This window comes from Vulpes vulpes, chromosome 7 (assembly GCF_048418805.1).
Source record: "Vulpes vulpes isolate BD-2025 chromosome 7, VulVul3, whole genome shotgun sequence".
Lineage (NCBI taxonomy): Eukaryota > Metazoa > Chordata > Mammalia > Carnivora > Canidae > Vulpes > Vulpes vulpes.
In genome coordinates, this window is record NC_132786.1 from 51,206,859 (window position 1) to 51,232,846 (window position 25,988).

Below are 25,988 nucleotides of genomic sequence, written 5' to 3' on the forward strand. Positions count from 1 at the left end.
GTTTAAAGGTTTTAATTCCCATAAGGAGCCAAGATTCGATCTCAAGAAAAACAGATTGCTACCCAAACCTTGTTTTCTTCTGCACTATACTATCTTGAACTATTGTAAAATACGCATTTCTATCAGGGAGGCTTTACATTTTTATTGAGTATTTTGTAAGCTTTTCAAAGGCTATATAGCAAATAATTGTTTATAAACATTGTTTTTACACTAAGCAACTTCCTCCAGTTCTATCAAAAAGTTACAACTTAAAATATTTTCAGTAATGTTTATACTAACTTGAAATAAGCCGATTTAGAAAATTGCCAAACCACGTAATTAGATACATTACAGAAATTTATTTGTCCTTTGTAATATTTGGCTCATTTTTCTGGCAATTGTCCCACGAAATACACATTCCAAGACTGAGGAAAGTCAAGTAATCAGAAGTGCTTTCATGACATTCATGTTATTGCTTCTCGCATCTAAAGGCAACCCACTTACAGAATGTAGACTTTGGGATCTAATTTCACATCCTCAAAACTAAATCATTGAAGATTATCTGGTAAAATGAAAAGTGATCATTTCAAGTATGTAAGCATCCTTGTCTATTTCTAGAATGTAAAATTGAAGTAACTTCTGAAAATTGTGCTACTTATGTTCAATTTTCCTATCCCAATACAACTAGCATATAAAAGGGCATTTCTTTAATTTTTCTCTCAACATTATTGCCACTACTGCTCAAGGTGCAGCAGCTAGACAGAAGACCATAAAGATAACATTCTGGGCGAGTCTGAAGAAAAATTAAACAGAATATACAAAATAAACAGAATCACCTAAAAGACACCAGATTCCATTTCATTACTAACAAACGTAATTCAACTGAACAAGCTCCTAAGAGCTGTGCGTGGCCGTTCCCAGTGTTCTTCTAGACTTATAAATTAAAAAACCATCTAGTTCCAGATTTACAGACTATAACCTCTCTATCCATACAAAGTTGTGTATCAGCTATGAAAAATTACCTGATTGTAATTCCTACTGACGAGTAGTGGGAAGCCCATTTGCAGGAACTCATTCTGACTTAGAGCGGGAGAAGAAAAACACGACTTCTTGAAAAGGTAAAATAGCTTAAAGCATTTAATATCTAAACAAATCAATCTGTTAATAGTAGTCACAAAATATGCTTAATATAGAAACCCACATTTATGTCTTTAAGAAAAAAGTGTAAATTGTATTTTACCTCAAACATAAATTAACCCACTTAAAGAATCTGCAGCGGTCAAAATCATGGTGAATTTTAAACAACTTCAGAATAAAATTACCTTAAGTACTTTATACTGCTTTATATCTAAAAAATGCTTACAACTTCTCATAAAAATAGTCTGAGGCAACTATTTTTTCTTTTATTCTTTAACAGACATGTTCAACATTATGGGCAACATTCTTAAAACCTTAAGCTTCACAGACTTTCAGACATTCAAATACTATGGTCCCCTTTTCTTTGATGTGGAGGTTTATTCAGCTAGGGAAAAAAAAAAGCATGGTAGACAACTTAATACATTTTCACCAAATTGAAAGTAGTACAAAAATTTTAAGATTCTACAGAACTACACATCGTACCTAATGGATCATTAAAAATAGAAGACAGTATTTTCTTCAGCAAATAAAACAGCATAATGGTATGCTGTTAATGCATACTTTTTAATATGTACTGTCATTCATAAATTATTTACAACTTCTACTGTGTGAAGAGAACTAGAATGTAAATTTTCTGCAAAACTGGAAAAAAGCAATACAAAATTTGTGAAAGCCTGTGTTTCATATTATACAAAAGTAAGCCAGTTTTTCTCTTCAAATACCAGACATTATATGCAGTGGTATTCTGGACGAATTATAATAATTCTTGAGGATGTTTTAATGCTGGCGGTAAGTTTACCGGCCTTGACTCTTCATCAAGGAGGACCAGATCTTCTATTTCACTGCCTCTGTATTTCCTTTTACATATCTTTACCACTACTTTCTTCTTGAGAAATAACTTCAGTGCTTCTCTTGATGCAACAGCTTTTGCATTTTCTTTGCTTTTTCCACAGCCAGTGCCCAAATACACAGACTTGCACCTCAATTCACAAACAATACTTTCTTGAGAGCTTTTATTTTGAGGCAGATCTGCTAGTTCTTTAAGCGGAACAAAAAACACATCCAGTGTTGCCTTCAGAGCTTCAATAGCTGCGTTTAGGAGCTCGCCATGATTCACATTGGGACTAAAGCCACCAACAGCTACCAACTTCCACGCCACCGTCTTATACAGTCTGTTGAAAAACGGCTGTTTCTGTTTCACATCTTCATTGGTTAACTTGCAACAAGAAAATTTGACAGAACTCTCACTTGACTGTGAAGTACTTTTAGAAGGCAACTGTGATGTGCTAGTCTGAGAACTACTCTTAGAAGCCAGCTGGGACACACTTGCTAAGGAAGTGCTTTTGGAAACTAGAGATCCGCTGGTCTGGGAGCTGCTCTTGGAAGCTAACAGTGATGCAGCTACCTGCGAAGTGCTTTTGGAAGTCAGCAGAGATGTACTTGTCGATGTGCTGCTCTTGGGAGTTAGTAGGGATGTGCCTGATGAGGAAGTATTTTTAGAAACAGATGAAGAAACACTTGCCTCTGAACTAGTTTTGGAAGTTAACCCACCTGAAGCTGTCTCTGAACTAGGCTTGGAAGACAACAGTGGCAGCTCTCCTTCTGAGCTTCCAGAGGATCCCAACAAGGGCAGCTCAATCTCCGAGATACTTTGAGAAGCTGAGACTGAAGAACCTTCCAAAACATTCTTTTTAGGTGATCCACTCTGTTGTCTGGAATCAGTAGATTGGGTCATGTGACTATTCACACTGGATTTCAACAACGAAGAAACAATTGAGGCTGAACCATGTTTATCTGGAGCTTCTGATTCCAAAGCTTTTCCAGACCCTGCCGCTGTTACCTGAGAGGAAATGCTGCTACTATTTTGGCTGGAAAGAGATCGATCTCCATCACCTGTAGAGCTATTCTGACTCGAGGTGCCAGAGCTTCGAGTGGCGTTCCCACTTTCTGGCTTCACAGATGACCCCGAACATGTTGAGCTGTTTTCCTGCTGAGCTGATGCACGTTCTGTTTTGGCAGAAAGTTTTGCATGCTCTTGCTCAACTGCAGAATTGTTTCTTCCTTCTAGGAGTCGTTTCTTCGCTGGCTCTTCTACCCCTTCTAAAAAGAAGGAAAACAGATATGTGACTAAGTCTAGCTCATACGCATCACCTGAAAATTTACAAGACAGATACTTGTCAAAAGAAAGGCAGAAGTCCAAAAAAAAAAAAAAAAATCAGGACTAGTAATTTAAGAAAGAAAATGCAGAATAACTTCATTAATTTCTTACAACAGTGTCGAATAATAGAATTTACTTTCTGATATTAAAATCAACGGCATAGACATTCGACACTTGAAATCTAACGCGGTCAAAGTTAACTATCAAAACCAGTGCCTGAAACACACACACACACACACACACACACAATTTAGGCTTTAACATTCCAACTTGATTAATAACATCGTATACATTCTAGCTTGTTAAAAAAAAATTAGTTAACAATTCCTAATTATATCAAACTTATGTTCTAAACTCCTATGTATGTTCACATCTATGATCTGCTAACCATTGCTACTCGATATCCCTCTTTTCTTCACCTTGGCAACCAGTTCGTCTCTTGTTGTATGGATTGGAGCATCTGTCACTTTGATGCCTTCAGCCATACTAAGTATTTTATCCATAACTTTTTGTGGGTACCTGAAAGAGGAAAAACAAAACAAAAAACAAAAAAAACAAAAAGACACTTTTAAAAAGTGTTTTTCCCCAAGCTACCACTCTGGGTGTGCAAAAACAAACAAACAAACAAAAACAGGCCACAGGAACTGCATTTCCTGGTTGTGATCAAGAAAAGTGTACGACCCGCCAGGAACTTTCGGTTTCCTGCAACCCCAGAAACCCACGCCCCAGGGGCAGGGGGGCGGGGTGCTCCCCGAGCGCGCGGCCGGCCGAGCCCCCAGCGCCCCCCCCCCCTCCCCGCCCAGCGGGGGGCCGGCTGTTGCCCGCCGCGGCTTCTGGCTGAGGCGCCCCGCTCGCCCTCAGAGGGCGGCCCGACCCGCGGCTTCCCGCGCTTCCCGCCTTCCCCTCGCCGCTGAGGCCTGGGGGCGGCTGACACAACCGGGAGGGCCGGGCAGGGGCGCTTCCTCACTCACCGGCACCCGAGAAAGACGTGGTTCGCCCAGGCCATGGAGAAGGAGACGAGCTGCTGCAGCTGCCGATGGCGGCTCCCGCTCTCGGCGTCGGCAGCTGCCTCCGCGTCAGGGCCGGTCGGGGCCAGGCCCCCGGCGTTGCGGAGCAGGAACTCCCGGCGGTGGCGCCAGTGTTTGTCAGTCTCGCCGTCGCAGCGCAGCGCCTCCACCCAGGCGGCCGCCCGCGGGTTCTGGCTCAGGTACTCCGACACCTCCTGCGCCATGTTGGGCCTGCGGGGCGCGGAGGCCGCGAGCAGACGCTGCGCCGGGGAGAGGCGGGTGCGCGCGGGCGGCGAGCGGCCCTGTCAGCGCGGCCTGCACCGCGGCCCTCCGGAGAACGCCCCTCGCGACGCCCGAACGCCACACAACAGCGCCCGCAGCCGCCGAACCGCCCACTTCCGCCCGCCGCCGGCTCCTTCCCTTTTATAACCTCGCCGCCGCCGAGCGCCCGCGCGTCCTTCCGGCGCGGGCCGGCTCTCCCAGGACGCTTTGCGGCGCCCCGGCCGGGCGGCGGGGGAGGGGACGGGAGGGGGCGGGGCGGGGCGGGCGAGCGCAGGGCGGAGGCGAGCGCTCGCGCCTCCCGCTCCCGTCTCCCGCTCCCGCCTCTGCCCGGGGCGCCCCGGCTCCGGCGCCGGCCTCGGCGCTCCGGCTCGGCTTTGTGACGCCGCGCGCGCTCCCGCCGCCTCCCTCCTTCCCGCGCCCCGCCGGCCCCGGCGCGCGTACGCAGCGGGGCCCCAACGCACGAGAGCCCGCCCCCCGTGTTTCCGATCCCGTCCGAGCGCCGTGCCGGGTGTAGACGGGCGAGGCCTTCGGAGGCCGCCCCGGACCCCGCGGCGTTTTACGAATGTGCTAGGGTTTCCGTGTAAATAGCAGGAGGGGGGCGGGGGCGGGGGCGGTGTCTGGGCTGGTCGGCTGCGGCGCGCTGGCCCCGCGTCCCGGGCCGCTGCGAGCCTCTCCCCGTGCCCCGTTTTCTCCCCCCCTTGCGTTCGTTTCCGCTGCGTGACGTCCACGCCTGACACTGCTGGAGGCTTTTGCAGCGTTTTCTTCCCCCTTGCGTTCGTTTCCATTGCATGATGTCCCCGCTCAACAACATTCCTGGAGGCTTTTGCAGCGTTTTCTCCCTCCTTGCGTTCGTTCCACTGCGTGAGGTCCACGCTTGACATTCCTGGAGGCTTGCTTAGCGCCACGCGTCCAGTCCCAGGTACACGTGCTTTCGGGACGAATCCCTTTTAGTAAAGGGCGGTGCGATCATCCCAAATGACGAGGCACAAAGGAAATTTTCCTTGCGTTCAGTGTTTGTGGACTTTGGTTCGAAAATGGCTCGAATCCGGATGATCAAGCCAAAAAAAAAAAAAAAGCCACTTAAACTCGATTAAGATTTTTTTTTTTTTCTTTAACGTAATTTATATACATGCCGGAGTGATCACCATCTATCATGTGAAAATAACACAGCCCACTCTCCGGTTAACACCTAGTGAAACTTGGTAAAAGGGCGGGCACAAAGGAGTTTTGAAGCTTAGGATGTTGCTTCTCATTTGGTTCTTCTTTCCTCCTTTTCTTTTTTTAAAGATTTTTATTTCTTCATGAGAGACACAGAGAGAGAGAGGCAGAGACACAGGAAGAGGGAGAAGCAGGCTCCACGCAGGGAGCCCGATGCGGGACTCGATCCCTGGTCTCTAGGGTCACACCCTGGGCCCAAGGCAGGCGCCAAACCACTGAGCCCCAGGTGTCCCTCTTTCCCCCTTTTCATTGAAAATTTCTGAGACTTGAAGAGGGGTGAAAGGCTGCTGAACTCTGACAATTTAAAAGACAAGACCTTTTATGGGTTTTGCTTTCATGAAGTCTTTGGCCATTGGAGGAAAAGAGTGAGTAAAAGAATCAGTGATGACATGCCTCCATCATATGTGTGCATTTTAAGCCAAGGATTTTCTCATTTCCTTCTTGCCATGTAGCCTTCTACCTATGAGGTTTCATTACCTTGAGAACAAATAGTGCCTGGATTCCAAAATGATTTTTTAGAATTACAATAAAAGCAATATGGTCTGAAAGCTGGAGTACTTTTCAAGAGCCAGGTGCTTGCCATAAAGAAAAGATAAGTGTATTTTTCATTCTTAAAAAAAGTTGACTTTACATATATAGAGAGATTCAGGGCATAGACCATGGTCCACAAAGTTAAGAAGAATGGCTTATAGGGACACCTGGTGGCTCAGTGGTTGAGCCCCTGCGTTGGGCTCAGGTCCTGATCCCGGGGTCCTGGGATCGAGTCCCACATCCAGCTCTCTGCATGGATGGAGCCTGCTTCTCCCTCTGCCTGAGTCTCTGTCTCTCTCTGTGTGTGTCTCTCATGAATAAATTTTAAAAATCTCAAAAAGTATCTTTAAAAAAAAAAAAAGAAGAATGGTATATATTCAAAAAAAAAAAAAGATACGTGGGTGGCTCATTTGGTGAAGCATCTGCCTTTGGCTTCAGGTCATGATCCCCACATCAGGCTCCCTGCTCAGTGGGGAGCCTGCTCCTCCTCTGCCCCTCCCCCTACTCATTCTCTCTAGCTCTCTCTCAAATAAATTCTTTTTAAAAATATGAATATTAAAAAAAGGAAAAAGCGTTCTCACCCAATGGAGACACATTCTTTTTTGGGCTGTGGAAGGAATTCAGAGAAAAAAGGCAAGAAGAGAATTTAGAAAAATCAATGTGAGTGGAGGAGAAGGTGAGGGGGAAGTGTTGGCTCTCTCTGGACCTTTGGGAGAAGACTGCCCATTTAGTGTCCTGAGCCCCCTTGGGCTGGCCTCTAGAGATTTTGTTTATTCATGAGAGATACACAGAGAGAGAGAGTCAGAGACATGGGCAGGAGAAGCAGGCTCCCCATGGGGAGCAGGATGCAGGACTCGATCCCAGGACCTCGGAATCACAACTTGGGCGAAAGGCAGATGCTCAACCATTGAGCCATCCAGGTGTCCCAAGAAGAGAATGTTTTAAGAAGACAGTGGTCCCCTGAGTCAGTAGCTGGGGGAGAAATCAAGGAAGAGGGATACTGCTGTTAATGGTTTGAGGTTGGAACCACTGGTGAGCTTAACACAAGTAGTTTTGGTGGAATGATGGAGACACAACACTGGAGCTCAGGAGGAGGAAAAGGAGATGTTTGACTGAAGGAGAGAAGAGAAGGGAAGCTGGACAGGGTCATGGCATCCATACAGCTTTGAATAAGGTGGGAGAGGCTTGAGCAGCTGCATCTGTGACTGGGAGGAGCCAGTAGAGTGAGAGTTTGAAGGAAAAAGGGGTAACAATTTCTGAAGGGATGGGAAAGGGATCCTACACACAGATAGAGAGATTAACCTCAGGTAGAAGGAGAGACACCTCCCCGGTTTTCAAGGGAAAAAAGTGGGCTTGTAAGTTTGGAGGTGAGAAGCTGAGATGGAGCCCATGTAGTGGAAGGTGCTGGAAATGGACATTCTAGATAGGGAGCAAGCTGCCTAGATGAACAGATCCTTTTAAGTTCTGGCCAATGTTTTAAAAATTGGAAAGTATGCGTGCTCACAGAAATGAAACAGTTAAAGGGAAATAAAAGGCATAAAAGGAAAGTAAAAATCTCTCCCCCCTTCTCATCCCTAGTCCCACTGTTAAAATAACAGCATTTATTTACAAATTTATGTCCTCTTTTATCTTTGCTTCTTTGGGCGGTTATTTTTGTAACTAGGTTATGTGCTAATGTTTCTATTTCTTGATTTTTCAACTTTAAGAAGTATTTATTCCTCTGAATGTGAAAGGTGATAAATCCTATCACTTATCCCTTCCTTTTCCCAATTGTTGTTCTATTTTTATTATTCTTCTGTTGGCCACCTGTCATACATTTAAATATTATACTTAATCTTTAATTTCTTAGTCTCCTAATTTTAGACAATCAGCTCTGGATATCCATATCACATAAGAAAATCCCGGAAAAATGGGCCATCTGGGTGGCTCAGACCTGGTCTTTGGCTCAGGTCATGATCACAAGGTCCTGGGATCACAGGATGTAGCCCCGCATTGGGCTCCCTGCTCAGTGGGGAGTCTGCTTCTCCCTCTCCTCCTCACTCATGCGTGTGCTCTTTCTCTCTCTTTCTCTCAAGTAAATAAATAATCTTAAAAAAAGAAAATTCTGGAAGAGAGACCATAAGGTAGATAATTGGGCATTCACAAAGTCTGGCTTTCAGAGAAAATGCAGTCGCTAGTGGTAATTTCACAAAAGGTGGAAAATTCTGAAGTATTCCTATTTCCCTGCATGATTTGTGCCATTTGTGTTCACAGTAATCCCTAACATTAATAAATGTCAATGAATTTGTTTGCTTCTTTGAGAATTAAATAAGATTATGAAGTTACATCTTTCATGGGGGTTAGCTTCCCAAATCAATATGTAAATTAAGGAGATGATATGATTTCACTACCTTTTTCTGTGGCAAAGCAATTACCTCAGTTTTAGAAAGACCCCTTGGGCATCTACTGATGTGGAGAAGTGGAGAATTAGGGACTTTCTCTTTAGGCTCACAAATTCTAGTTTGATTAATTTTCATTGCAAGTGACAAAACAAATTATGATTTAAAATGTCTTCTGCTTAAACACAAAGGGGATTTATTGCCTGTATTTTTGACAGACTAGGGAATAAACCATGGGATCCAGGTACTCAAATAACACAATCGAGAAGCCTATTCCTCTTCATCGCTTTCTCTCTGTCAGCCTCAATCTTGGGCAAGCTCTCCCTGCATAGTGGTAAGATGGTTCCAGTGGCCCACAGCATCTACATCCTTTCTAGCTCAGCAATATGAGAACTCTTTCTTGATAGTTCCTGCCAATGTCTGGAGGTTCTTTTGGGAATCCATTTATTCCTTGAATAAACACTCTAGCCAGGGGTATGAAATATTCCAATTGTGTAGGTCTGAGTCACGTGGTCACCCTGAGAATAAAAAAACACTTGAGTAGGATTGGTATCATGCAAGGAAAAATAAACTAAAGAAGTCAAAGAATTTACACTCAAGGAAATAGAGATAATAGGCATATAAGAGGGATCACCAAATACCAGAAAATATTTTACAGAATGGATGGTAGTAAGCAATCTCACAGGACACAAGACAATAGTCCCGTGTGAGCTCTTGTTATCAGGATGACTTCTTTCCTCCACATCTTAGCCTAAGTGATAAAATCTTTTTACAGCAATTCTTACGTGCCTTTATAGAGTTATTATATAGGGTCTTCCTGAAAACAAACTTTCCTGATGTTGCTTGGAAATACCCTGTGCATATCTGACATTCCATAATTGTTGAGTGACTGAATGAATAATGCGTGGCTTTCTTATAGACAGAGAAATTGTTTCTACATGCATGTAGGATGGAGACCAAAGTTAAACCTCCTGATTTCCTTCTCAGGATAGTGAAGTAATTATCTATTGCTGTGTAACAGATTACTCCAAAATTTATCACCTGAAAATAGCATGTGGGTGTCCATAGTGTCATCTAGGAGCAGCTTAGCCAGGTGTTCTAACCTCAGGTCTCTTCTGAGGTAGCAGTCAAGGTGTTGACCAGGATTTTGGTCATCTGAAGACTGGGCTGTGGGAGGATCAGCTTTCAAGCTCACACACTGGGCTGTTAGCAGGCCTTAGTTCCTCTTCATAGGGCTGTTTGACATGGCAGCTAGTTTTCTCCTAGAACAAATGGTCTAAAGAGAGCAAGAGATCCCGGGACTCAAGCTACACTCTCGTATAATCTAGTCTTGGAAGTGACATAATTCTGCTGTATTCTATTTGTCACACAGACCAATGCTATTACCAAGTGGGAAGAGGGTATAAATACCAGGAGGTAGGGATTATTGGAACCATCTGGAATGCTGGCAGCCACTGATGGCTATTTTATTTATTTTAAAAATGTTTGTATTTATTATTATTGTTATTACTATTTTTAGTAATCACTACATCTTTAGTCTTCTTATTTCTCCTAATGCTAACAAGATGAGATATTATTATATGTAATTTCCCATCTCTGTGAAATGAAACTCTTTACCTGTGCCTTATGCCAAAATGTAGGAAATTTAAATATAGAACCAAGATAGAGATAGAGAACAGATCATATTTGGAGAAGTACAGTTCAAGTTCTCATAAAATAATAAATTTGATCTTGGTTCTTCAGAATCATAGAAGGTTAGAGCTGGAAGGGAACTTTAAGATTGTGTTTATTTTGTAGATGAAGAAACTGGGAGTCAGAGTGGTTAAATGATTGCTCAAGATCATCAAACAATTGGTTAATGGAAGAGCAAGAATGAGAAACCAAGGAACATAGCCAGTATATTGACTTCTGGTCTAGGACTTTGGTCTGTCACATTTTGCTCCTTGGTGAAATTTAATTAATCAGCAATTTTGGTGAACTCGCAAGGTGTAGTAGTTGCAAAAGTGAGCTAAAACTTGTTAAATCAGGGCACTAAGATTATGACAGCAATAAATCACATAGTTATTGAGCAATTTGGTAACTAGGAGCAGGAAGGATATGAACTTTGTGCTTCTTTGTACCCAGGGCTCCAGTACGTCAATGTGTGATTGCCTTGAAGCTACAAATAGCAGGGTAGAAAGGAACGTTCCTGGAGAGATAGAGGAAGCCAAGCAAAGGGCCAGTGTGTAGATTAACTTAGTGGTTAAAAATATTGGCTCAGTCTGTAGAGAAGCGACTCTTTTTTTTTTTTTTTAAGATTTTATTTATTTGAGAGTGAGAGAGAGAGCAAGAGAGAGAGAGAGAGAGAACATGATCCAGGGAGCAGAGGGAGAGGGAGAAGCAGGCTCCCTGCTGAGCAAGGAGCCCAACAGGGGACTCCATCTCAGGATCCTAGGATCGTGACCCCTGCCCAAAGCAGATGCTGAACTGACTGAGCCACCCAGGCACCCCAAGCAAGTGACTTTGATTACAGTGTTGTGAGTTCAAGCCCCACATTGGGTATAGGGATTACTTAAAAATAAGATCTTAAAAAAAAGAATATTGATTTCAAAGCCAGGTATTCCTGGGTTTGAATTCTGTCTCCATTATTTATCACGTGTGGCCTTGGGCAAAGTATTTAACTTCTCTTGGGGCACCGGGCTTGCTCAGTGGGTAGAGCATGTGACACTTACTTGATCTTGGAGTTGTGAGTTTAAGCCCCATGTTGCGTGTAGGGTTTACTTAAAAAATTTTTTTTAACTTCTCTAAATCTTTGTTTCTCTAAACACAAAAAGGAGGTACTTGCACCTATGAATTGTAAGGAATATAAATGAGATCGTGTATATAAAGAGAATAGGTCAGGGATGCCTGGGTGGCTCAGCGGTTGAGCACCTGCCTTCAACCGTTGATGGTGTGATCCTGGAGTCCTGGGATCGAGTCCCACATCAGGCTCCTTGCAAGGAACCTGCTTCTCCCTCTGTCTGTGTGTCTGCCTCTCTCTGTGTGTCTCTCATGAATAAATAAATAAAACCATAAAAAAAAGAAAACAGGTCAGACCTGGTACAGAGTTTACACTCAATAAATGCTCTTTAGAAACATGTTCCAAGTTTTATTTGGTCATTATGCAGTTGTAATAATTTTTTAAAATTTATACAAATAACATATTTGCAAATGAACCGAATTCAGGCAGGTACAAATCTCAGTCCACAAACTCAAGGTGACAAATGTATTTTTCTATGATTGAATTCATTTTGCCTTTTAAGGTCCCATTTCACCAAGTAATGGAGACTAAATTTCAGTCCATTCAAGCTTTTGAGTGTCCATTCCAGGGAGCTTACACAGCATGGAGGCACCGAAGCTCAGGGTGAGGGAGTCAAGGTGAGGAGTTCCCAGGCACCCTCTAAAACATTCATCTTTTTTATCAGCTTTTGTCCTTGTGGGTCTATATAGGCCACTACTTCATCCTTCTCACTCCTGTGAGATGCTCCTCACACCTGTCTCAGGCATGGGGAACATCCCATGGCATAGGGTACCATGTTTTCTCTGTGAGGCTGTCTCAGGTCCACTGGCCCAGACACAATGGGGGAACATTCTAGTCCACTCATCCATGCATGCTGGGTGGAGGGGTGCTCTGAATGTCTTCCAGCATCCCTGGGTCCTTGAAACATGGGTCACTTTGCTCAAGGACCCCCCAAGCCTACTGAGTTGTTCATCATCTGCTCCTTCTGCTCCTTCCTCTGCAGGTGAGCCTAGGGAGTGGCGGGACAGGCTGTGGAGACCAGTAGTCATTCTGTTGGTTCCAACCCTTTCCCTTCAAGGTCTCCTTTCCCGTACAGAATTTCTTAACTGGATCAGAGCCTGGTTCTTTATCTAATATTCTTCTTCCCTTATAGCTATTATTCCCTTCCTGGACTTCTGTAAAAGTCAGGACTTTGCCTCTTTGCCTTCAACATTCTGCTGCATCTTGCAAAAGGCAGTGGCCACAGGAACCCCACAACTCAAATACTAGCCAGAGGGTTATAAAAGTTAGCACCACTTCTGGAATTCCAGAGAAACATGGGGAAAGGGAGCATCTTTAGCCATATCTACCAAAGCCCGCTCAGATTTTAATACTAGAGATATTTTATTTTTTCAGAAGCGATTTAACACCAAAGGATGAGTAGAGTTGTGGAAAACTTGCAAGCTAATCAGGAATATCTGGGTGGATTAATTTTAGCAAGTACCTATCAATTAATCCCTACCAACAGTCACACCGATGACTGGTGTTATAAATCTTCTGGGAAAATAATAAAGCAGAGGGCAGAAAAGATTGCTGCCAGTGATCTAAACAGAAAGAACACACTGAAAACTGTTGATGGTCTACCAAAGGCAACATTTTAAAATCCCATCTTCTCTCCTTCCCTTTCTATGCAACTGTTGGTTGAATAAGGATGAGTTTTTAAAAACCTCAATTAATTTTAAGGAAGGAAACAAAGTAAGTGTTTTTCTTCTCACCAGGGAAGGCAATTTTGATGTTAAACACCTCATTGATAGTGGTAATACTATGCAGTTAATTTTAAAGATGGGAACAAAAGAAGTGTTTTCATTCTCACTAGGGAAGGCAGTTTTAAACACCTCATTGAGGGTAGTACTGCCAGGCTCATTTGGGACTTGATAATAGCTCCTCTTGACAAGACAATGCCGAAAACACAGGGTGAAACCTACCAGCACTTAGACGAGTTTTCACCCCCACCTACTAGCAGAGGCACATTTTCTCTATTTCCTGAAAGGAGTGTTCGTCTGCAGTGCAATCCAATTATTTTTACAATGCCAAGTCCCATGGAAATGAATTCAGGAGCTTACCCCCATTGATTTCAGTGGGGCTTGGTGTGTTAAAATTGATTCCACAGGGCTTTGATAGAGTGAGGAGAGGGGAGAATTTTTATTCACATTTATTTATTTTTCCAAGCTTAAGAGGATCAGAATGCGCCTTTTATCGCTGCCACACGAAACTAAAACCAGTAAATAGGAAGGGAAAAGAACAGAGTTGCATTACCCCCGTGGCCAAGAATCTGCTCATTATTATGGGGTAAAATCTGATTGCACTTTTCACTAAACACATAAGTGGAATCAGACACTAGTAGAAGGCTTCAGCTTGCAATCACAAGAGGAGCTTGAAGTGCTGGGACCACCCTGCTTCCCAAAGTGGGCCTTGTCACTGCCTCAGTGACTCTGGGTCATTGGACTCTGGACCTAGTGTCACTTTTGGTTGTCTTGAAAGTCAGAGAGCATAATGTTCTAGCCACTGGTTCCAAGAGAGGGGACGTAATACACCCATTTGACAAAACGTTGGAGGGGTACCTGTCTGGCTCAGTTGGTAGAACATGTGACTCCTGATTTCACTGCTTGTGAGTTTGAGCCCCACATTGGACTTAGTTTTTAAGTCCAAGTTTTTAAGCTTAGTTTTTAAAAAAAGAAACAATAAGAGAGAGAGAGAGAATTACTTCCATTCTAAATAACTTCAATTCTCCTACGACATCAGAAATTCAAGGAATTCTATTACTGGAGCAGTCTCCTTAGGGATGGATCATTGAGGCTGTTTTCTTGTTTTTAAGAAATTTAGGACCCGTTAGGAAACTGAGGTTGAGAGAGGCCCTTGAGCAGTGCCTGACACTTGATTTCCAGGCTAGCGTTCCTTTTACCCACCCTGGTGTCAAGAAGAGAAGAGGTTAGCATCTAGCCCCTTGGATTCCCCAAGTCAGATATAGAGAAACCACCACTACCTGGTACAAGTGGATTTACAGCTAACCTCGTTGGGGGGGATTCATGGTGCCAGAAAAGACAAGGAGAAAATGGAGTACAAACCCGGGCACACCACAGTGCAGGGAGCCTTGGTAACCAGAGTAGGGCGTCCTTTTGAGGAGACCACAGTCCCCTGATGTGTAATTGGTTCCTTTTCCTGGGCCTGCCTGAGCAGTCTGACGCGGAGAACCCCCCTGTCTGGAGATTCCAAAACGGAGCCCCTATGAGCGCAGTGGGGAGAGTGAAGTGTTGCCTGCGAAGTCTGTTGTGTCGTCTCTTCCCTATGGGGGACTTCTACATTTAGCAACCTAACTTCATTCTTACCGAGGCATTCTTGACTGTTTCTGTCAGCGAGAAGTAGGTTTTGAAGATATTAAGGGAAATTTGTAGAAAGGAAACATGGTAGAGCAATAAGAGAATGTTGGCCAAGTGCTCTGGTATTAAGATCTTCAAACAATAAAAGCACTCTAGAAAGATAAAGTGTATTATTCTATTTATTTTATTTCAGAATAATATGTATGATATTACCTTAGCTTTTACCACGTTAGGCCTTTTTTTTTTTTTTCTTCCGGGTGCGGTGATATCTCTCCCAACCCAGCTGAGAACAAGCTTCAATAACTTCAGATGTTAATATAATTTTTCTATGAACTCTGTCACATTACTGTCTGTAAGAATCCACTCTTGGATGTTTCAGTTTCCCTCCAGGTTAGCAAGAGACTTTCATCCCTCCTTTGTGCTTGCCTGGCTCTCAGGAATCTGAGGGAAGTTGCTGATTGCTCCAGGCTTTGGTTCTTTATTAGCTTCAATCTGCTTAACACTCCACTTTCGTTCCTCCCTTTGAAGATGTGTGAATTCCCGCCTGGCAGGAGTGCCAGGACCCAAACAGCGTAAGGGGGGGGTGGTGGCGCAGAGCAGGAGTGCACAGGAAGGCACACCAACAGAAACCTCCCTCTGAAGCATATGCTCATGCCAGCTCTCCTGGGCTTTCTCACAATTCTAGATGCAGCTTGGGAAGACAGGTAGTGGGGAAGAGCTATATATTCTTGGGGGATGGCTCTCAAGTCTACTGACCTGGTCCTGAGCCCCCCTGAGGAGTCAGTAAAGCCTCAAGCCTGTTTCTGGGGGCTGAGAGAGCTACTTCTTCTAGTGCAAATTCCCGTTTGTCTTAGGATCTGAGAGTCCCTTCTCCCAGCATGCTGGTGCAGAAAGTCTTCCAAGACAGAGGCATCTTAACTCTTTTGCTCCTCATGGAAACCCAAGGGCAACCTTCGCTCTCACCATCAAAGCCCAACAAGGGATCAGAAGGCTTTGACCACAGTTGCCTCTGGCTTCCTAGGTGAATTCTTCAATAGACATAGGCTACCTTTTAGATTTCCTTGAGACAGTCATCTTGGGGTTGCCATGACAGGATGCACAAGGGAAGGCTTTGATGGAAAGGTATGAATCTATAGTATCTAATACAAGGAATAAAGAAAGCATCTCCTGAATTTGGGATTATGGGCTCAGTTTCAGTGAGCCAGTTTGGGTTGGATTTCTGTTACTTGCAACCAAAGGATTAATGATTATATACCAACTTTACTGATTTATATATACTCTATATAATCAGGTTTTTAAAACTGGGTTTTAATCTAGACTCAGTAAATTATGAATAGGGTTCTGAGAAACTCTGGGGTATAGCTTCGCAGACATATCTGTCAACACTTACGTGTGCAAGGATGTATGTATGATGATGTCATGGCAGCATTTCCTTTCTTCGTTTGTTCATTCCTTCCTTCCTCTCTCTCTCTGTCTCTTTCTCTTTTTGCTATTGGTAGAAATTAGAGTTAGCAGTAAGAGTATGGTCATATAATTTTGTTAATCTATACTATTGAAAAGAATGAGGTAGTTAGGGGCGCCCTAGTGGTTCAGTCAGTTAAATGTCTGCCTTCAGCTCAGGTCATGATCCCAGGGTCCTGGGCTAGAGCCGGGTCCTGGGATTCAGCCCCACATGGGGTTCCCTGCTCAGCGAGGAGCCTGCTTCTCCCTCTAACCCTCTTTTCCCCCTCCTCCTACTCATGCTTTCTCTCTCTTTCTCAAATAAATAAGTAAAATCTTAAAAAAGAGAGAATGAGATAGTTATTTATGTATTACTAGGGAAGGATGTCTTTGGAAAAAATCAAGTTGCAAAATCAAATGCATAGCATGATTCCATTTTTGTAAAAATATTTTAAAAATTCTTCCCAGAAGTAATATGAGCAATGGATATGGATAGGCAGTTCATGGAAAAGAAATGGAAAATGGCCAGCAAATATATACAAAGAGGCTAAAGCATGATGGTAGTCATGTAAATACAATTGAACACACCAGTGGTGGGCTCTTCTGCTCATCAGGTCATCACTCTTTAAAAGTTTTTCCCATATCCATGGTAGTGAGTAGGGAAGCGGATTCTCTCATACACCACTGAAGAAATTAAATTCAAAACCTTTCCAGAAAGTATTTGTCAGTATTTATTAAAAATGTTTGAATGCGTATACCTTCCAATACAACAATTTTATTTCCAGAAAATTATCTGACAGAAATAAAAGGTAATTGTTTCCTAATATCCTACCATCCTGTCTTCCTCAGTTACAGAGCTTGAGCTGGGCACATGGCCCCAGGAATAATGGCTACATTTCCCATCGTCCTTGTCGTGAGCTGCGGCCATGCACTCCAGTTCTAGGCAACAGTGTATGTGCAGAAGCAGCAACTTCTAGGAGGTTTGCTCAAAGGCAGGAGTAAAACTTCTGGGGCTCTGCTTTTTTTCTTCTCTCTGGAATGCTGATTGCTGGCTAGAGTTCTGGTAACAAGCATGGACATTGAGGTATCCTGGGAATGAGGTCAGAGCCAGCAAGTTTAGAAGGAGACTGGGCCCAGGGCTCCAGGAGGATCACACCAGCCTTGACCGGACCACTGCCAGGCTTCTTGAACATAAGAGAGAAACTTAAATATCCATCTTGATTCACTCACAATATTTGAGGTTTTATTTTACTCTCCAAGCTCAATCCTCACAGAAATAATCCAACAGAAATAATCTGTTGATAAGGCAATGGTTGAATGTATTTTATGGTCCACTTGTTTATTCATTCGCTCACCAGATATTTTTGAACATCTACCCTATGTCTTTTTTAAAATTTTTTTATTGGAGTTCAATTTGCCAACATATAGCATAACACCCAGTGCTCATCCCACCAAGTGCCCCCCTCAGTGCCCATCACCCAGTTACCCTAACCCCCCGCCCACTGCCCCTTCCACTACCCCTTGTTCATTTCCCAGAGTTAGGTGTCTCTCACGTTTTGTCACCCTCACCGACATTTACACTCATTTTCTCTCCTTTCCCTTTATTCCCTTTCACTAATTTTTATATTCCCCAAATGAATGAGACCATATAATGTTTGTCCTTTTCCGATTGACTTATTTCACTCAGCATAATACTCTCCAGGTCCCTCCACGTTGAAGCAAATAGTGGGTATTTGTCATTTCTAATGGCTGAGTAATATTCCATTGTATACCTAAGACCACATCTTCTTTATCCATTCGTCTTTCGATGGACGCCGAGGCTCCTTCCACAGTTTGGCTATTGTGGACACTGCTGCTATGAACATCGGGGTGCAGGTGTCCCGGCGTTTCACTGCATCTGTATCTTTGGGGTAAATCCCCAGCAGTGCAATTGCTGGGTCGTAGGGCAGGTCTATTTTTAACTCTTTGACATCTACCCTATGTCTGACACAATTCTAGTCACTGGGCTCATAGCAGTGGATAAAAGAGACAAAACTGTCGCTTTATAATTTGTGTTCTAGTGAAGGAACATGCAAAGTATGGGATACTATGGAGCTATTAAAAATGAAAAGCTAGGGCAGCCCAGGTGGCTCAGTGGTTTAGCGCCACCTTCGGCCCAGGGCCTGATCCTGGAGACCTGGGATCAAGTCCCATGTCAGGCTCCTTGCATGGCGCCTGCTTCTCCCTCTGCCTGTGTCTCTGCTTCTCTCTCTCCTCTCTGTGTATTCTCAGAAATAAATAAATAAAATCTTTAAAAAAAATGAAAAACTATTGTATGTGTGCTCCTGTTCCCAATATATCATTTGGTTTTAAAAATTAGAGATATGTTGTGTTAACTATATTTTCTAACATTCTGCTTTTGTGGTTCTGGCATCTAAGGCCTTGCTGATCCTGGAGACACTGCTCCTCCCAGGCCTAGCTAATTCGTAGCAATTCCACCTTCCATATGCAAACCAACTAGTCCAGAGCCTCTACTGCCCACTGCCCCCTTGATGGAGTTCACAAATGAGCCACTAGCTCCCTGTCCTTTTGGCCCCAAGGCCAGGGACCAGGCATCTAGGGCCAGTCTCTACATCTCTAATTCAAACTAGCCAATTCTACAGGACGCCTGGGTGGCTCAGTGGTTGAGCCTCTGCCTTTGGCTCAGGTGGTGATCCTGGGACCCCGGGATCAAGTCCTGCATCAGGCTCCCCTCCACTCCCTCTGCCTATGTCTCTGCCTCTCTTTCTGTGTCTCTCATGAATAAATAAATGAAATCTCAAAAAAAAAAAAAAAAAAAAAAAACCACACACACAACAAACCAGCCTAGCCTAGCCTGCTTATCTTGCCTGCCCATTTCTTCCCACAAAAACCACCATAAAGGCTCCTTCCCATTCCTTTCCTTTCCTCCTTCTGCCTTCCTTGTGTAGCCCTGGGTGGTGCAGCATCCTCCCCTGTGTGTGAACTAGGAGAAACAAACTAGCTTTTCTTTTCTTTCTTTATTTTTTCTTAAGATTTTATTTATTTATTTGAGAGAGACCAGGGGGAGGAGCAGAGGGACGAGCAGATTCATGAGCTGAGCCCAATGCAGGGCTTGATCCTAAGGCCTCGAGATCATGACCTGAGTTGAAATCAAGAGTCAGACTCTCAACCACCCAGGAGCCCCGCAAACTATCTTTTCAATGGTGAGTTTCTCATCTGTTAGCCTCCCCATACCTGCAAATGACAAAACCTACACTTAAAAACACCTGTATAGTGTGATCTCACTTTATGTTTAAAAATCGATAAAGGCATGTGTGTTTGCATATGTTTCAAAAAATAAAGGAAAATTCATGGAAAGATACACAAAACTTGTTAACAGTAATCACATCAAGGAGGTAAGAGGGCACATTCCAGCTCCTGGAGGATGGGAGGCAAAGGACCATTCATTTTACTTTGAGCATTTCAATATTAATCAAATTTTACAAGGAGCATATGTTACTTTTTGTAAGAAAAAAATATGTAGGTATATTTTTCATTTCATTAGTCTACCCCCTTCTTTCTCTTGTCACACCTGAACTCTGCACATCTGGAGCTTCTTCCTCTTCTTCTTTTTTTAGGTTTTACTTATCTGTTTGAGAGAGAGAGAGAGCGAGAGAGAGCGCATGAGCTGAGGGTAGGGGCAGAAGAAGAGGGAGAAGCAGACTCCCCACTGAGGAGGGAGCCCAATGTAGGGCTCGATCCCAGGACCCTGGGCTCATGACCTGAGTTGAAGGCAGATGCTTAACCCACGGAGCCACCCAGACGTCCCCACCTGGAGCTTCTTAAAGTGGTGCCAGGCCTGGGCCACTGTCCCCTGGGCCATGACATCACCATATGGCAGCTCCCTCCACGCTGCGTCATACCCTCTATAATTATACCTTCTGTAAATCTGTTGAAGTCTAGTCTGCTGAAGGTTCCTCTCTATACCTTTGACATTGTCAAATTAGTGCTTTTTTATGACTTGTAATAATGAGATCACCAGGAGGAGAACAAGGCATCATGGAAGCTTGGAGATCCCGTGAGGGAGGGTGTCTCTGAGTAAGTGCTGAGAATCCAGTCTCTCGTCACACATCTCTGAGTGTACCTAGATATGCAATGGCAGCCACAGCCAAGGAGGGTGGAGATGGCTAGGTCCCTTCCTCTATGGAGATGGAGGCAGGTCAGACCCCGGGGAAACAGTGAATCTTCTCTTACTGGGGCCACAGGGAAAGTCAGTCCAGCAGACTGGGGGCAAAGAGAATATGTGGAGCCTGTCTGACTAGCAAATGGCACACAGTGACTTAGTCTGTTGGGGGCTTAAGCGACAAACATCTGTTTCTCGCAGTTCTGAAGGCTGGGAAGTCCAAGGGCCAGGCTCTGGCAGATTCAGTGTCTGGTGAGGACCCTCCTCCTGGTTCATGGATGGCTGTCTCCCAGCTGTGACTCCACACAGTGGAGGCAGGAGGGCTCTCTCTCTCTCTCTCTCTCTTTAAAGGTTTTATTTGTAAGTAATCTCTACCTCCAATGTGGGGCTCAAACTTACAACTCTGAGATCAAGGGTGGCACGCTCTACTGACTGAGCCAGCCATACGTCCCTCTGGGGTCTCTCTTATGAAGGGCACTAATCCCATTCGTGAGGGCTCCACACTCGTGACCTAATCATGCCCCAAGGCCCCAACGCCAAATACCATCCCACTAGCTGTTAGGTTTCAACAGATGAATGTTGGGGGGTGATACATTCATTCCGTAGCGCACAGTAGGCAAGCAGTTGGGAGGGAAGAGGAGGGGCTTCCATTACAGCCAACATGCCATCGGATCATGAGGCAGAGCAGTGGGCGTCCAGGGCAGATGGCTTCAGGAGATCCAGTCTGGCATCAGGCCGACAATTGGAAGTCTGCCCAAGTTCAGGGGAAGGCAACTGCGCCCAGGTAGGCATTAGGTATTCACCAGTGTCCCTGGAGCACAGCAGGCTGGGCCTCCCTATGGGGAACAGCTGCACCACAGGCTCCTCCACGGTGAGTGCTCCCCACTGCGGCTCAGAGCACAGGCCGGATTCTGTGAAATGACAGCTGCCTCTCGCCAGCTGTGCCACCTTCAGCCAGCTCCTTAAGCTCTCTGGGTCTCGTCAGTCTTTCCTCTAGAATAAAAACAATAAAGCCCAGCTCATGGGGTTGTTGAGTATTCATGAAACTAAGGCTCTGTAAGAGCAAACACTCGGTCACACTGGGGAAGCTCGCTTGCAGGCGGCCCAAGTGGCTGTGGAAGTGGAAACCGGCCTCACATCCTAGCTCGGAGACCTTTGGAGATTTTTTTTTTTTTAGATTTTATTTATTTATTTATTCATGAGAGAGAGAGAGAGAGAGAGAGGCAGAGGGAGAAGCAGGCTCCATGCAGGGAGCCCGATGTGGAACTTGATCCCGAGACTCCAGGACCATGCCCTGGGCCGAAGGCAAGCACTAAACCGCTGAGCCATCCAGGGATCCCCACCTTTGGAGATCTGAATGACTCCACCTACCTTGGAAGATGAGGGCAGTCTGCAGATTTGATTTAGAATATCGCAAAGAGGGGGGAAAGGGTACCTGAAACTCTTTGAAACCAATCATTTTAACCTGCCCGTCTATGAGGAGGGAGAGGGAGACACTCTCTATGGCTCCCAGGTCCTTTCTACCTTGACCTGTTTCTGTGCGGTGCTGAAGAAAACGCTGAGGGGGCCTTTTACAGGTGAATAGTGGATGAGTAATAGTGCTGTGTTTATCTGGCCCCTCTGATCTCAGGCCTTCGAAGAATGTTAGACAAATAAATACCTTGAAGCAGATAAGGGTTTTCTCTATCTTCTAGAGGGGAAGTTGGAGGCTCAGTCAACAGACAGTGATGGAACCAAGAATATAATCTAGATCAAGCACTTCAGAGCCGAGAAGGGATGTCACAGAGGCATTAATGTGTGGTTTTCAAACTTGAGTATGCATAAAAAGATCACATGAGAAAATGTCTCCGTATACTCCATCCTGGACCCTACTCTGAGAGATTCTGATTCAGAAAATCTGGATGTGGGCTCTGGATTTTGAATTTCAAAGCAGGCTTTTAGGTGGTACATTTATTACATTTTGAGAAATGCGAGCCTAGTGAAGTCAGAAGGAAGTGTGGCCTTCTCTGTGGGGCTTGGTCCCTGGGTGGCCAAGAGAACCTTCTCTAGGCATTTTATCCAGGGATAAAATTGATATAATTTCTATTACAAAATTTTGTCTTCTAGTGGGAAAAGGCATGGAGAGAATACAAACTCCAGTGACTTGGAGTTGGAGTTGACTTGTCACTGCCATTCAAGGCAGCATTGCATCTCCTTTTGTCCTGGATAAAGGGTGAACCATCATGACCTTCTTTCTCCTTGGGAAGCCTTCCCTGGAGCTCAGCTCTCTGTCTGTCCTTCCTGGCTTTTTCTCCCTAGAGCCCATCAGGCCTATTCCCTCTCAAGATCAAGGACAGAAGAACCTCCTCACTTGCTGCCTGCCCTTAGAACTCTAGCCAGAGAGGGCATGTGGGGTGCCCTGTAGGATCGGGGTGCATAGGGTGCTTTTGGACCAGTTTTCACTCTTGCTTAGCATACTTTTGCTCATATTTTATTTAGAATGTGCATGTAGTGGAAATGATAGTGGTCTTACACTATGGTGTGAGTGCATGGTGAGGTATCTGTCAGCCATTGCTACCAGGGTTATGTTAACTTTAAGAAATGAACTGGAAAGCTTTCCTTCTTTGCCTATGAGCTGAAGCAATCATAAAGCATGGGTTATTTATTAGCAATACCCACTTGAGCTGGCCTTAGTGAGTTTGTGCAAAAACAGCACAGAAAAGGAGCAATTAGAAATACTGATTGGGGGTGGTCGTCGGGACTGGCAGATGGATCATCCTGTTTCCAGATGTTTGCTGTAATGGAACAGTTTGTGTCTCTACTTCCCCAGCTGGCTTGGAGGGTAACCTCCACTGACCTCACAGCTCACTTGTCAGAATTTTGCAGAACCCTCCAGGAGAAGTCCAGGCCGACTCCCTGAGCCATCTCTTTCAAGTGCTAAGCTCTGGAACGTAGAGGAGCATGGAGGGGCCGAGAAGACCGGGCCCCCCAGTCCTATGAGTCAGGGGCAGCAGCATCTGTGGGTCTGTGCGTAGGAAGAGAAGGTTGTATTGCACAAGTGCGCTTTCACCATCGGCTTTAAAATGATGTGCACAGCTGGTCAGAAGAAGAAGAAGAAGAAGAAGAAGAAGAAGAAGGAGGAGGAGGAGAAGGAGGTGGCGGGCGGCTGTAAGACTCAAGGAGATTAGACTGTGGATCTAGTTTTCTTTATCTTTCCAGAAGAGGTTTCATTTGAAAGGTTTTATCACCAGCAGGGTGATAGGCTGCTGTAGTCTGTGGCTCCGTTTTGAATAGGCCTGGAAAGTCATAAAAACCTCTTCCTATTTTAGAGGTGCACCTGCACCTGCCAGCTGGACTAGATATCATGTGCTGTGGGATGATGAAAAGGAATGGAGGAAAGCGTAGGACCCTCCAGATAACCTATATTTATGTATAACACATATGTATCATGTATATTGTATATAAATTAAACATATTAACAATAATATACACAAATTAAACTTACATCTGTTATATGTTTATATATTCCATACTTATGTAATATCTATATATAATATGTTTATATAAAATATCTATTTGTTTATAATACACATTTATATATATTATATTGTTATATAATATATATTTACATACTATTTATGTTTATATACAATATATATTTATAATATGAAAAATAAATGAGAAAGACGAAGTGCCGTTTTACTTAATAGATAATGTTCATTTCAATATATGGACATTTTAACTAAATGACATAAAGGTTTTTCCTTCTGAATTTCACCTCAGGGTTTATGAATTAAATGCCATTCTGACATGGTTTTAAATGACCAGATGAAGATTTAAAATCCGATTATCATGTGGCTAGAATAATAACTGACATAGAAATAATTGCTTTTTGACAGGTGGTCCCACAGTTTCGTGATTAGACCTACAAATTCAATGTCAGCAAGCTGTCCAGAGGCACCTTCCCTGGATCTTAATGAAGAATGACCTGCTTCTCTGAGATTCCACTTCCTCTGAAGCTTAGAGATGCTAATAGCAAAAGAAACTGAGAAAGAGGGGAGAAGCATAGAAAAAAAAGCAGGGAAATGTGGTAACCCAGGAAGGCAAGGGAAGAGAGATAAAGAACTGGATTTAATGCAGACGGTGGGCCAGGGACAGTGAGGTCCGAGAACTGGCCATTGGGGTCAACCACATGCAGGTCATGATGGACCACAAATGGGATGAAGTTCCAAAGTAGCCAGAAATCTTGGCATGGAAATATGACACGCAGAGGGAAGAGTGGAGAGGCCTCCCAGAGCAAGAGAATGAGAAGCCCCACAGAAGAAGCCCATCCAGAGAAAGTGGCTGAGTCACAGAGTGATGAGGCACTGGACTTTCCTGGCCCATCCATCTGTCCAAGCCCCTCATGATGACCTATGCCCCCTGATGTTCTGGAGTCCCTGGTCCCTGTCCCTGTGAGTGTGTACACATGGGAGCTGCTCTACTGAGGCTCCCCTGAGTGCACTGAGCAGACCCCAAAATCACAACTGTCTCTATTTTACTAAATCAGAGTCACATGCAAGCAAGATGTGGTCAGAGGATCCTGAATTAAGACAGAAGAACAGAAACAAAATGGTGAATGGGATCAATGCAGAAGGCATCAGGATTTATTTGTGGTGTGGTAACAACATAAGGATCTCTCCAGCGATCTCACAGGAAAGGGATTAGTCTCTCCTGGACTTCTTCCTCAGCCTGATTATGGCAGGAAGTGATGGAAACCTGAGGAAAGCCTGCTTTTTGTAGTGATGATGATCAACAGTGGTTGTCTGGGGGTGGCCATGGTAGGCATCACCCTAAACTGAGAGTCCAGATGAGCTGGTACCTTGGATTCCTGAAGTGTGGGTACTGAGCAGTATGCATTTGTGAAAGATATCCCTAGAGAGACCTTTGACTGAGGTTGGCATTCTTGGTGGTAAAATTTGCTTTTTTTTTTTCATAACAAATGTACAGAATTCAGAATTTGTTATAGTTCTGGGCACTGAGGTCAAGTAATAGCTGAATCACCCAAGAGATCAGGAAATCTCTCACACTTAACCATCTTGGGAAGGCTTTCCTGGATGTCTGCTTTAGGTCACCAAGGAAGAAATTTCTAGACCTATTCCAGGCCCATGGATGTTAAGATGTTAAGGAAATATTCATCAGAGTCTAGATGATTTTGATTAGATTTAAATGTAGACTCTTTGTTTTCATTTTGTGCTGTGTTGGCCAAATTTTAAGATTTTTTTTAAGCTTTTATTTATTTATTTGAGAGAGACAGAGACAGAGACAGAGATAGCAAGAGACAGCAGGAATGGTGAAGAGAGGGAGAAGGAGCAGGCTTGATCCCAGGGCCCTGAGGTCATGACCCAAGCCAAAGTTAGATGCTTACTGACTGACTGAGTCACCCAGATGCCCTAGTTTTAGGCTTTTTACAATAAGACTTATTGAACAACTACTTTGGGCCAAGTTGTACCTCAATGCTGGGAATGCCGCATGAGTCAGCAACAATGCTGCTCTAGTCCCGAGTGGTGGCAAAGAAATTCAGCCCTTCACAATTAAAGGTGCTAGCACGCTCTGCAATAAAA

At 44.2% G+C, this 25,988-nt stretch overlaps 1 protein-coding gene and 1 long non-coding RNA gene across 5 annotated transcripts; one reads left to right on the plus strand and one right to left on the minus strand.

Annotated features, from left to right (window-relative positions):
* Positions 1-318: 318 nt before the first annotated feature.
* On the minus strand, positions 319-4,993 carry CDKN2AIP (CDKN2A interacting protein). Of its 4 annotated transcripts, none has more exons than XM_072763853.1 (4): positions 4,924-4,977; positions 4,246-4,738; positions 3,694-3,793; positions 319-3,216 (listed from the first exon to the last, which is right to left on the minus strand). In XM_072763853.1, exons 2-4 carry the CDS (start codon positions 4,503-4,505, stop codon positions 3,208-3,210), a joined length of 369 nt encoding a protein of 122 aa, XP_072619954.1. In that variant the 5' UTR covers positions 4,506-4,738; positions 4,924-4,977; the 3' UTR covers positions 319-3,207. The 4 variants fall into 4 exon arrangements, with proteins under 4 accessions (XP_072619954.1, XP_025874056.1, XP_072619953.1 ...); XM_072763852.1 differs by having other exon boundaries at positions 1,090-3,216; positions 3,663-3,793; positions 4,924-4,993; XM_026018271.2 differs by lacking the exon at positions 4,924-4,977 and having other exon boundaries at positions 4,246-4,790.
* A 296-nt stretch (positions 4,994-5,289) lies between these two features.
* Positions 5,290-25,988, plus strand: LOC140599678 (uncharacterized). Its single transcript, XR_012002609.1, has 2 exons — positions 5,290-5,482; positions 24,285-25,988. It is a non-coding gene; the product is annotated as an uncharacterized lncRNA (long non-coding RNA).

Bases quoted from the DNA above. Each gene is read 5' to 3' on its own strand.
- CDKN2AIP (XM_072763852.1), bottom strand. From the start codon at position 4,505: ATGGCGCAGGAGGTGTCGGAGTACCTGAGCCAGAACCCGCGGGCGGCC. The intron at 3,794-4,245 runs GTGAGTGAGGAA...TTCCTCTTTCAG, and splicing joins CACGTCTTTCTCGGGTGCCG to GTACCCACAAAAAGTTATGG. The intron at 3,217-3,662 runs GTTAGCAGATCA...CCTTCTTTTTAG, and splicing joins AGGGATATCGAGTAGCAATG to AAGGGGTAGAAGAGCCAGCG.